The sequence below is a fragment of the Oncorhynchus nerka genome, linkage group LG7 (assembly GCF_034236695.1).
Source record: "Oncorhynchus nerka isolate Pitt River linkage group LG7, Oner_Uvic_2.0, whole genome shotgun sequence".
In the NCBI taxonomy this organism is placed as follows: Eukaryota; Metazoa; Chordata; class Actinopteri; order Salmoniformes; family Salmonidae; genus Oncorhynchus; species Oncorhynchus nerka.
In genome coordinates, this window is record NC_088402.1 from 37403067 (window position 1) to 37414653 (window position 11587).

Here is an 11587-nt window from a genome sequence, read left to right on the forward strand (position 1 = left end):
ACTTTTCTTGCCCAATCACACACAATCCATGTCTTAAAGCTTAATACTTCTTTAACCTGTCTTCTCCCCTTCGTCTACTGATTGAAGTGGATGTGACTGCAAAGGGATGATAGGATTCATCTGGTCATGAAAAGAGGTGTTAATGCCTTTCTTGGACTCTCATCCAAAGATGGAAACGAAAGAGGGGCAGAGAAGAAGTTGAGAGGTTTTTCAATTAAACATTTTTTATAAAAGGGTCAAGGAGTCGAAGTAGCTGGCTGCTTTTGAGAGAACGAGTGGGACAAACTTACACAAACGGGTTCAAGTGGACAACAAACAGGAGGACCTCAAAAGGAAGAAACCAAAAACAAAGCCAGAAGAGGCTGCAAGAGCAGAAGCTAAAATAAGAAAAACCTATGATTGATTTTCAAAAAAATGCAATGGTCCTGCAACAAGTTGAAGTGTTTGTATGCGTGTGATTAACTTCCACTTTAGTGTCCAGTTCCACTGTACCCCTTTAACATTAAACTATTCCACAAGTATTAGAAAATGAAGCTTTGCAGGTGAAAACAGCAGGTAATGATACTGAGCTGGTTTTATGAGTCGATGTGAAATAATGATATTCACCAGACAAATGAGTCATTGGACACCATGACAGTTTGTTTAGATTTTCCTTTACTGACATGAAAAATTAAATACAAATGAAGAAGTGGCAAAGATTAAGACTTGGCGTCAAGGTGTGGTCTAGTACTGTAGCGTTGCTAAAAGCCCCTCCACCCTAAAGCTACTTCAAAAGGGCTTGTATATCTGACCTTTGCAAAACTGCAGCAACCGCCTGAACTGGCCTTCGTTCCTAAGTACTGTAAATCAAATGCAGACTTCTTATAGTTGGTTCAAGGGCCAGGTTTGCTTAATCTAGTGCAGTCAACGTGCTTTTCCTGTGTTATATATTTCCACACTGGAGGTTGGAATAATATTGTGAAATTCTGAAAGATTACAACGCCGTTTTAGTAATAAGGGCTATTTGAAAAGACCGCCTGAAATGTCATTCTGTGATGAGAAAGTTTTGGCTTGCCTGGTGACATCAAACCTCCAAACCGCTCTCAATAACAGCTAGTTTTCCCCTCCCCACTCAAGACAGTCCTATTAAAATTATTGCTTGAGAAATGGCTCTTTGCTAAGAAGCTGTGTTTCTTTTTGACCATTTTAATTGAAAACAAATCACAGTAAGGTACTTAAATTGTTACCCAGAAACATTTTTAAATGGAGATTTAAAAAACAGCTGCATTGGACCTTTAATGGGACTTCTCTTACTCCCATATAGTTATCTTTAACACCGCCCCCTACTGGTCTTAAGTCGTCCGTAACAGATGCTCCAGAAGAACACCTTCACTGTCCTTTTGCATAATTCCTCCCTGCTACTTACTACAGCACAGTACACTATCGGACAGGGAAAGTAAGGCCAATGCTTAGTCTAGCAGATAGGACCTTAGGGAACTCAGCCCTCAAAGTCATATCTTTGTTTGGGCTCGCAGAATCCTCGTCTCGGGCCCTCGAGCCAGGCATAACTGTGCACCGTTCTGTATAGGACAGGAATGTACTCGAGTTTCCATCATGGCGTAAATGCAGATGGCGACTTCCCCAGAGTTCGCTTAAAAACCGGGCTTTCTAAGGCTGTGAGGATGGCAAAAGAGTGTAGAAGAGGGGAGGGGGGTCGTCTTTGTGCTCTAATTTTAACCAAACTTTTTTGCATCTATACACAATTTAAAAAGCTGCATTATCCATTTTAAGATACATCATCTGGTCTGAGCTGTAGTGACTGCCCTTTAATTTAGATCTTAGCTTTCTTTACACATTTGTTACAGATGTGTTTCATGACTCTACCTGGGTTGTAATGGGTCTTGGACAACTCAGCTGCTGCAACCCACCAACTGCAAAGGATTTCCTGTCTGGTGCCTCAATTGACATTTATATTCTATTCTATGGTTTTGCGAAGCGTGACTAGTACTGCCACCTTCTGGCCTGGATGTTCAAAGGAAACAGTGTGAGGGGTGGGTTTGGCATTGAGGTGGCAGGGGCACAATCCCCTAACTCTGTGTGTGTGTTATATATGTATGTGTGTGTGTGTGTGTTAGGGGTTGGCTTAATGCAAAGAAGGGCAGGCTAAAATCATAGGGAGATCATGGAGACTAGAGTAAGGTTAGATGCCGCTATAATATGACACAGTCCGAATCATCCTTTTTCTCCCGTCTCCTTGAACCTCCCGGCTGGGCCGCCGCTTGACCTCTCACCTTGAAGCAAAACAAACCGTCATAGAGTAAGGAAGTGGAGAAGCTTCTATGTAGGTAGTTTGTGATGATCAATGGGACTTTTTCAGCAGATGTGAATCAAAGATAACAGAAACCCAGTACCAGAAAAGTACAATAATGCTCTGTGGTGAGAGAATGTGTTTTCTGCTCAAATAAATTGTAGTGTAATTGAAAAAGCACCAGTGGGCACTGTTTCTTTACCAATCGCCTATACCAGTGGTCAAACTTTTTACAGCAGGGACCCCACTTTTTCCACCAGAATTTCTGGGGACCCCATTTTTTACCACAATAATTTCTCGCGACTCTACCCCAAATCTAATGACAAATCTTCAAAATCTGAACATGTAGATTTTTACATCAAGAAATAACCTTCAATTCATTACATTTTCATTGCTTATCCAAATTAAAACAAATAAATACATTTACTCAGTTACATTTTTCAAATCTTTCTCAAAAACATTTGTATATTATGCCATACAATAATCTTTACTTTTACATTTTAGTTCTTAAAGTTTGTACAAAAATAAATATGGCGACCCCACTGCAGTTCCCCCTCAACTTTGAATACCACTGGTCTATACTGGTGTATTGTATTTATCTTTCATACTGTTGAAGTATTGAATTAAAGCCTAAAGAGGAGTCTCTTTCCTTCCAGTATATGCCCAGACAGTGTGGTTGGTTACCTGCTGTGCTGGGGCCTGGGAGGGACCTCCTTGTTGTTGTTGTTGCTGCTGCTGGTACTCCTCCTCCTGCAGCTGTCTGGCCAGGTCCAGGTCACTGAGGGGCCCCGGGGCCACCCCCTGCTGCTGCTGCAGAGACATGGCCACAAGGTAGTCCTGGCAACCAAGCATACACCACAGGGTGAGTGAACGTGTAGTCATGGAAATATGCAGAGAGGCTTAAATCCTTAATATCAATGCATGATTCCCTGTACATAGAGATCTCAAGTTAGGATCAGGTTAGACACAGACAGCGTGGCAGTTCTACCCATAAAAAAACATAAATAAGTATCTAGATACAGCTTAAGATACGGAGATTGTCTCAGTAGTGCATTAGATACTGCATCTGGGTGCTTCTCAAATAACAGGTTTCCTCAAACTGAAACCGGTGAGGCTGTGTGGTGGAGTGGGGGGGGGGGGGGGGTCACTGACCTGGTCGATCTGTCTCTGCTGCTGCTGGGGCGTGAGGTCTTCGGGCTGTGTCACGGGGACGCTCCTCTGGGGCGGGTGGCACAGGCGGAAGTCTGAGTCGCAGAAGTTGCCGTCACCCTCCACATTGTGCAGGCTCTCCCACACCAGCCCCCCCTCCTGCAGGAAGCCCTGGTCTGTCACCAGCAGGTACAGGTGGCCCTGTGGGGTCAAAAGTCATTCACTGGAGGGGAGTGAGCAGCGTTTTAGAGAATGTTGTGGAGGGAACGTTACAGAACGTGCTACATGCCTCATGTAGAATAGTCTGTTCTATGTATTACATTTCTATCTGCAAGGTTCTATATGTTACACCCTATAGATTGGTAAACAAACACACGCACCTTGTGCTTTATCATAGTGCTAAAGTGGTTGTTTCTGAAGAACACAGACAGCTCGCCCTCCTTGACTGTAGTGTTGAGTTCACAAAGTCCATGATACGACAGCTGGGTCGCTGTGGACTCCAGAAACTGCTCTGCCACCAAACCTGACAGCACGGAGATGGAGAAGTAGAGGCATAATAAAGCAAGGGGAATGGTTGTATTACAGAGGAAATGGCCAAGTGAACATGTATGCTTGTGAGAAAGAGGGGGGAGAGAGTACAGAATGCAATTGGGATTAAATGATAAACTTCCCATCAAGACCCTTGTAAATAAAAAACAGTTTATTAGAGCTGGGCTTGAATTGAAGTCTGAACCACGTGTAGCTCACCAGGACAAGAGTTAGTGACAACTCAAATGTATGTGAAGTAAGGATTTGGAAAGTCCTGTACCTTCACTGATACGGCTGCTGTTGGCCGAATGCTTGTAGTCAATGATCTTCTCTACCAGCTGGTTGTAGCTTAGCTTTCCCACCGCTGCCACCATCTCAGGGCTCTGGAGAAAGAAAATATTTTGAAACTGATGCCCAAAACAAGGGATTTGGGGCATTAATTGTGAAAGGAGGGCTTTTACCTTCACATGTTCTACAATGTCGCTTACCTGAGGGTCCACCAGCCAGCCATGGTAGAGTGGGATGTCCAGCAGGTCAAAGGCGATACACTCTGGAGTGTACTCAAAGTCTGACACGCCCGTGAAGCGCACGTTGACATCAAGGCCCGTGGACAGCTTCGGCAGGACTGCCATGGCATCGCTCATGTTCTGCGGAATCAAAGATAAAAATACATATCATATAACTATACAGAGGTTGGAAACTGAGTTGGAAACCAGGGTCAGAGGGTTACTTCCGTTTCGATTACAGTCGATTCAGAGATTGAACGAAGGTTAACTTGGTGAATTGAAGATCAGACCATTTTGAATTCATATTTTGAGCTGGAATGGAATCGTACATGCATGAAACGTAGAGTTGGCTGCACAGAAGGCCAGTATCAGCTGTTCCTAGATTGACTTCTCATATGGTTAACACCACGGTTCCAGTGACATGTACGGTATGGAAATTAGATTGATGTGCGATGAGGCAAAGTGGATATGCAGGTTAATCTTGTAGTACAAAATTCACAAGGGCTTGTAAGAGACTGGCACTCAATCATACCTGTCCACTTCGGTTTTGCCTATAGTTTCTTTACCACTGTCGAGCAGCTAACGACCATCCTCTGAGCTCAGCCATGAATAATGAACCAGATTGTGGTTATACACACCCACAGCTCTGATGTCAGAAAACAAAAGCTGTCCAGTCGAAACAGCACATCTAATTGAGCTTCAAGTGTCAGAGCCAGGTGGTTGGATCATGGTGCTTACAACACCAAGGACAATGGGTTTGATTCCTGCAATCCGCCACACATACTGAATAGAATGGGCTGACTGTAAGTCACTTTGTATTAAAAAGCTGCTAATGACCACATCATTAAGTTAATTGGCTGCATCCACACAGGCACCATCTTGACACCTTGGTACAGTATAGTATGTTTTAATCCTTGTTCCCTAAGCTCCTTATTCTTGTACTCTAGTGGCAGCTGGTGAGGCTTAGCATCGATGACACAGCTGATTTTACTGTGAGAACAGTCCCCTGTGTGGCTTCTGCCTCTGCAGTGAACTCCGCTTCCCCTTAAAAATGACTCAGTCTCAACCACAAACGATTTTGTGCCACACAGCTACAAAATAGATAAGACAGCACCTGCAGAAAAACACGCATGCGCACAGCTTCAGAAAAATGTTCTGACAACACACATAAGTGAGTGTCAAGTAAGTGGACAGACACCGGCCTGAGTTTGTGTGTTAAATACAGAGGTGAGTTTACCTGCCGAGTTTGTGTGTTAAATACAGAGGTGAGTTTACCTGCTGTGTTTGTGTGTTAAATACAGAGGTGAGTTTACCTGCTGTGTTTGTGTGTTAAATACAGAGGTGAGTTTACCTGCTGTGTTTGTGTGTTAAATACAGAGGTGAGTTTACCTGCTGTGTTTGTGTGTTAAATACAGAGGTGATTTTACCTGCTGAAAGTTGAGCTCCATTCCCTCAGCCTTCTCCCTGGGTTTGATGGACAATACACACTCTCCTGTGGCAGAAACATCAGAAAGACCAATTGTGGGAGTTTAACGATAATGTGGTTCTCAGACAGTCAGAGACCAAACAGGAATGTGTGTTATAATTTATTTCCCCTATGGTAATGGTCAGATTGATCAAATCTGCTAGATATTTCAATGACTTAAGCCCTTGGCTCCTGGAGCACAGGGCCAGTGATGAGCTTTTGTTTACGGCCTGATAATATGCAACCTCTTTAGTTGCCTGTACTTTCATGCATTGGTTGCATTTTCATGTGCCAGTGACAACCTCAGTGTATAAATGTGTGAAAAATACAATAGCTTCAGTGTTAAAGTCTGTATGGAAGTGCAGATAATACACTCCCATGTTTCTTACCAAGGTGAGCCATCAGGTCCTCTGTGGTGATAACTTCTGTCTGGGCGGGTAGCTTGGCCTGGGGACAAATCACACACACGATTTTCATTCATAAGCCCTTTCCTTGATCCATGTTTGTTTATCAACAGATTCTGTGAAGTTGGATACAGATGTTATTGGAAGTTATAACATTAGAATGAATGGTGCTGGTCAAGGAACAATCGAGGCCTGGACAAATATACTTGACTCTGAAGAACGATCTCAGCTAAAGCCTAACACACATAAAAACAAACTATAAAGCCCAACATGTACACACATATATATATATATACCTATTTGTATATTTTCACTTTCAGGCCCACAGGAATAGGTGGAATGGGGAGGGCTTTTTCTCTTCTGAGTGAAATAAATATATGTGGAAGAAACGTAATATGAAGGGAATATGAAATTATATATGAATTGGAATACTGTACCTCTAACCCCCCCAACAAAATAAATGTAAAAATAAATTGAAATTGTCACAAAAAAATGCATTCTCTGACACAGACATGCGGCCCTTCATAAACTTTAATTCTGCGTTGCTTGATTTTAAAAGCTAAAAGTGACAGACTGCTTTCATGTTGATAGTACAAACAAGATTATAGGATTCAGAAGTCCTCTGTCCTCTCTTAATACAACTCTCCAACATGAACCTGTAATTCCTGCCTCTAGAAACTTCCCTCCCTCTGGTGTCATATCACTAATTCTGGCCTGCCTACACACCTCGCCTGTGTCATCCTCAGAGTGTGTCAATCTCATCCTTATTCTCAGTCACCTTAAGGCGGCCACTGAAGTCCCTCAACAGCAAAAGTGCATCTCAATAGCCTAAAGTGGCTTCCTCTCTTGGCTCATTTCTTTGATCTGCACCGATCTGGACCAGTAAATGCAAAATCCCCCAATAGTCCTCCAATATAGTGCTTTCCCCTATCATATGGTTTGACATCAGTGCAGATGAAGTATGCCTAAAGCCACTTAAGACGATTGAGATGCGTAGTCACGGACCCCATTAGTCCCAGCTAGCTGGTTCTACAGTCCGACTTTACCTTCCAGCGCAGAAACAGGGTGTTCATGATGGCGAGCAGGGGACAGGGCCCGTTCTCACTCTGTGTGATGATGGGGGTCTTCTTCTCTTTCCAGGTGATCCACTTCACAAAGTAGTAGGCCGGCATCATGGGCTCTAGGTCCGCGGCGGTGGCCCCTCCTGTGGCTGCGGCAGCAGCGACACCAGCCAGGACATCATCGGCCAGGCAGGGGACGTCGGCAGACAGGGAGCTGCCCTCGACGCCCAGGGCAGAGTAGGAGGACAATGGCTCGTCGTTCCCGTTGTTGCCCTCGAAGAACTCTAGGCTGGGGATGGAGAAGGAGGCGGAGTCGGTGGTTGCTGACTGGCTATACTCGTCCGACCTTCCAAATGTGGCCTCTGAGCTCTCCCTGTTCCCTTCTGTCAGAGTTTGGCTCTGCAGGGTGGATCGAGCGTCTTCTGTCGTGCCGTTTTCAGACATGGCCGCACACGTGGTGGTTGGTGTGAGTGAGGTTTCCCTGTATCCGTCAAAACCTTCTGCTTCCATAATTGGAGTCTTAACTGATGAGTCTTTGGCGGAGTCTTCATGGTCCAAGGGCTCTGCTTCGTGGATTTCTTTAGCCGCAGACAATCCTGCTGTAAGGCCGCCCTCTTTAGAAATGGCCTCTGTCAGAGGGCAGTCATCTTTGACAACGCTCAGGAGATCTCCTCCAACTATCTCTGTGCCAGAATCCGCCATAGCTGGGCAATGTTCAATGTAGCACTTAATCAACTGAAAATAAGGCCAAGTCGTCGGTAAAGACTACTTCAGGATTAGGTTGTATACGAATAGAAAAACAAACTCAGCCCTTTACATTAAGTATATTCACAGATTTAAAAGTTGGCAGTGACCTTATAGGTGAACCTTGAAGGAAATATTGATGATCAGTTCCCTGGCATTCCTGAGTAACAGTGTCCTTAGTTTGCAAGACGGGGTTGATGGATGGCTACAGCAGAATCCAGTCGCTCTGTCTGTTTTATGTCATACAGACTAAGAGAGAGAGTGGATTTCATACGGCCTTAAATATCTACTTGCACATTTTCTTTCAGTTCAAGTGTGGGATGTCATAACAAATAGGCTATCTTTTCGACATTGCACATGGGCTTCTGGTAAATTTAGTGCAAGTGTAAAACTACAAGCTTTCCTCTAACAAAAAATAAATAATGATCTTTACACAAAATATATATACACATTTAAACTTCAACAACAAATATCTTATAGATCATTTTCAGCACTGCCGCTGTCCATTAACGTTATAGAGTAAGATACCTACAGCTCCCTGTCAAATAGGTTTGGTTTGATAGCTTCTGGCAAGCTACAGCTGCAAACTAGAGCAAAGTTATCTTTGGGGGGAGGCAAAACTTATCTAACTAGTTATAAAAGTTGTTCTTTTCCTGACGATACAAGGGAATATACCAATTGAAGACTGACAGAAAAGCTACAGCGAAAACAAGTGAAGAGCGGGATGGAGCTAGTCAAGCTTGCCCCTTGTCTTGTGACATGAATGACTCGTAGGTTTTTAGGATATTAACGCGGCATGGTTGTCATCTTAACGTCGTCCCAGAATGCGAGTAACCATACTCTTAAATTGTACCAGACCTGCAAGAAAAAGATCAGTGATCAGTCCGTGAAATAATACGCTATTCTCCAACAACACATCTCCTTCCTGACCCTGGGTTTGACAAAATACTGAGAACGGAACTATAAAGCCGTGGTAGAAAATATTGCATATGTCAAGTGACACCAGAACTGGCTACTGACCATAGCTTGCTAACGTTATACCCTCGTGCTGACGCTCAGAAGTTGGTAGCGCCCATCACTACCATGCAACAAATATCTTGATGATGGTGGCAGCTTGTTAGCTTGCTAGCTGACCAGCAGAAAATAAAACAACTTACCATCAAAGCCAGTTGACAGCGTAAATTGGCAAAAACGTCGTGAAATTTAGACAGGTGTTGGTCCAATCAAGAGCAAATTGGGAATTTTACGAAAAGATATTGACCGACTTGTACAACATTAACGAGCTTCGCTGGCTGACAACGGGCATGATATTTACATTCCACGGTCTCTTCGCAATCTTGACTTCGCTTACTCCACTTCCTCTACCACAGTCTGTAAACAATGATGTCACGAGCTGTATTAGCCACAGGGGGGAAACTATTTTTTAGATGTCAAGCACCAAGTTACATACATAAAATACATGTCGTATAATATGCCAACCAAAGATATTTCAGGTAAACTGAAGAAAAAAACAGCAAAAATATGCGAATTAATTTTTAAAAACAGCTACATTAAATTATTTTGAAGTTAATCTTCATGGGGACACAAGTGGGTGGAGTACTGAACTGCAGGTGTTAATATACTGGTAGTGTTCATGAGCATCATGTCTTCTTCTTGCTGCGTCGTGCGCAGTATTGCAGAGACAAAAGTCTAAAATGTGTTTGTATTATGGATTATAAACTGGGTGGTTCGAGCCCTGAATGCTGTTTGGCTGACAGCTGTGATATATCGGCAGCGTAGCCTAGTGGTTAGCTCGTTGGGCCAGTAACCGGAAGGTTGCAAGATCGAGTCCCCGAGCTGACGAGGTACGAATCTGTCGTTCTGCCCCTGAACAAGACAGTTCCTAGGCCGTCATTGAAAATATTAATTTGTTCTTAACTGACTTGCCTAGTTAAATAAAGGTAAAAAAAATATATATCAGACCGTATGACAAAATATCTATTTTTACTGCTCTAATTACGTTGGTAACTAGTTTATAATAGCAATAATGCACCTTGGGGGGTTGTGGTATATGGCTAGTATCCAGGCACTTCGTGCTTAAGAACAGCCCTTATCCGTGGTATGTTGGCATATACCACACCCCCTCGGGCCTTATTGCTTAATTATGTGTCACACACTGTGTGTGTATAAAGACTATAAACACCTGCTCTCACTAATGTAGGAAGTGAATAAAATAGTATAATTGTCAAATTCTCACACAGCTTAATTTTTCCATTTATTGTCTTGACCATCGATGTGATTCTAATAATAGGATTTGTGTTGGCAAAATGTAGAATACATAGCAAAGTTCTGGAAATATTTTCTGATGTTGTCATGAGGCAAAAAGGAAGGGACACATAAATAGCCATAGGAGCTCTGAATAAATATATTATAATTCTTTTTAAGCGTATTTTTGTTTTGTTTTTCGGGCTGCTCTAGAGTTTAATCACTATATCCTACCTTGACGCTCAGAGACGCAGGATCGTGATTAAAAGTATACATTTTGACTTGATAGCTAGCTAGGTAGCTGGCTGTTTGAATTCAAATCATGTGGCATTTTGTTTAATCTGTTTGGAACTATTACACCATGGACAGCATGCTGTGTCCAGAGGTAGCAGGGGAAGTTCAGGGACTTGTCAGGGAATGCTCCTAACCACTTCCAAATTGTGGTATCTTTTCGTGAGTTTTTTAGCAGCCGTGGCATCGCCCAGGTTAGTGCTACATTCCTGGCAATTGAGGACCAGTACCAGAGGAGTGGCTCTAATGGAACGACTGACTATTCCCGAGAAGCAGGTGTGGTGCGTTGTTAACCTGTTTTTTGTTGTTGTCAGATTGTCATTGTTTATCCTTGCCTGTCCCATCAATGCCCTCTCTATTGGACCTACGATGAACCTACTGCCTTTCCAGCCCCAAATGCCTCAACTTCATCCGAAGCCGACTGACTTTCAATCTCCATCATTAACATGTTTTGTTTGTTTGCTTTTTAAAATATTTTTAGATTATTTGAAAATCGCAATATAAGTTAAAAATGTTATTCATAAATATACCTAAGTATGCCTAGTACGCTAGATCTACTGCGTAGCCTAGGCCTACGATGTTATTTGTTCGTAAATGTAAATGAGACATTTTTTAAGAGGACCACGATTCAAACTTTTTTTAATGTCATTCTCGATCATTTTACATGCATGTGTGGTTGTATTATGTTTTAACTTATCAAATAAATATATCAATATATCTACCACACAGTTCTGTAGTGGATTGCTTTTTGGCACAACTCCGTTTGTGACATCACGAATTTAGTGGAATATTTACCCGCGTTCCGAGTCTTTTCAGTGAACCGGCTCATTGCCTCCGTTAAGCTAAAAGAGCCGCTCATTTGGCGCCTAAACGGCTCTTCGTTCAGTAGCGCTTAAAAAAAATACTGA

General features: G+C 42.9%; 1 protein-coding gene across 1 annotated transcript; it reads right to left on the reverse strand.

Moving 5' to 3' along the window:
- Positions 1-636: 636 nt before the first annotated feature.
- Positions 637-9525, reverse strand: LOC115131565 (ubiquitin carboxyl-terminal hydrolase MINDY-1-like). Its single transcript, XM_029663372.2, has 10 exons — positions 9302-9525; positions 7386-9002; positions 6325-6382; positions 5898-5962; positions 4453-4611; positions 4245-4347; positions 3817-3959; positions 3440-3637; positions 2972-3124; positions 637-2270 (listed from the first exon to the last, which is right to left on the reverse strand). Exons 2-10 carry the CDS (start codon positions 8100-8102, stop codon positions 2190-2192), a joined length of 1677 nt encoding a protein of 558 aa, XP_029519232.2. The 5' UTR covers positions 8103-9002; positions 9302-9525; the 3' UTR covers positions 637-2189.
- Between the last annotated feature and the right edge of the window lie 2062 nt (positions 9526-11587).

Excerpts from the sequence above, each read along its gene's own strand:
- LOC115131565 (XM_029663372.2), bottom strand. The coding sequence starts at position 8,102 with ATGGCGGATTCTGGCACAGAGATAGTTGGAGGAGATCTCCTGAGCGTT. Across the intron at positions 5,963-6,324 it reads GGACCTGATGGCTCACCTTG|GAGAGTGTGTATTGTCCATC; the intron begins GTAAGAAACATG and ends TTTCTGCCACAG. Across the intron at positions 4,348-4,452 it reads GCTGGCTGGTGGACCCTCAG|AGCCCTGAGATGGTGGCAGC; the intron begins GTAAGCGACATT and ends TTCTTTCTCCAG.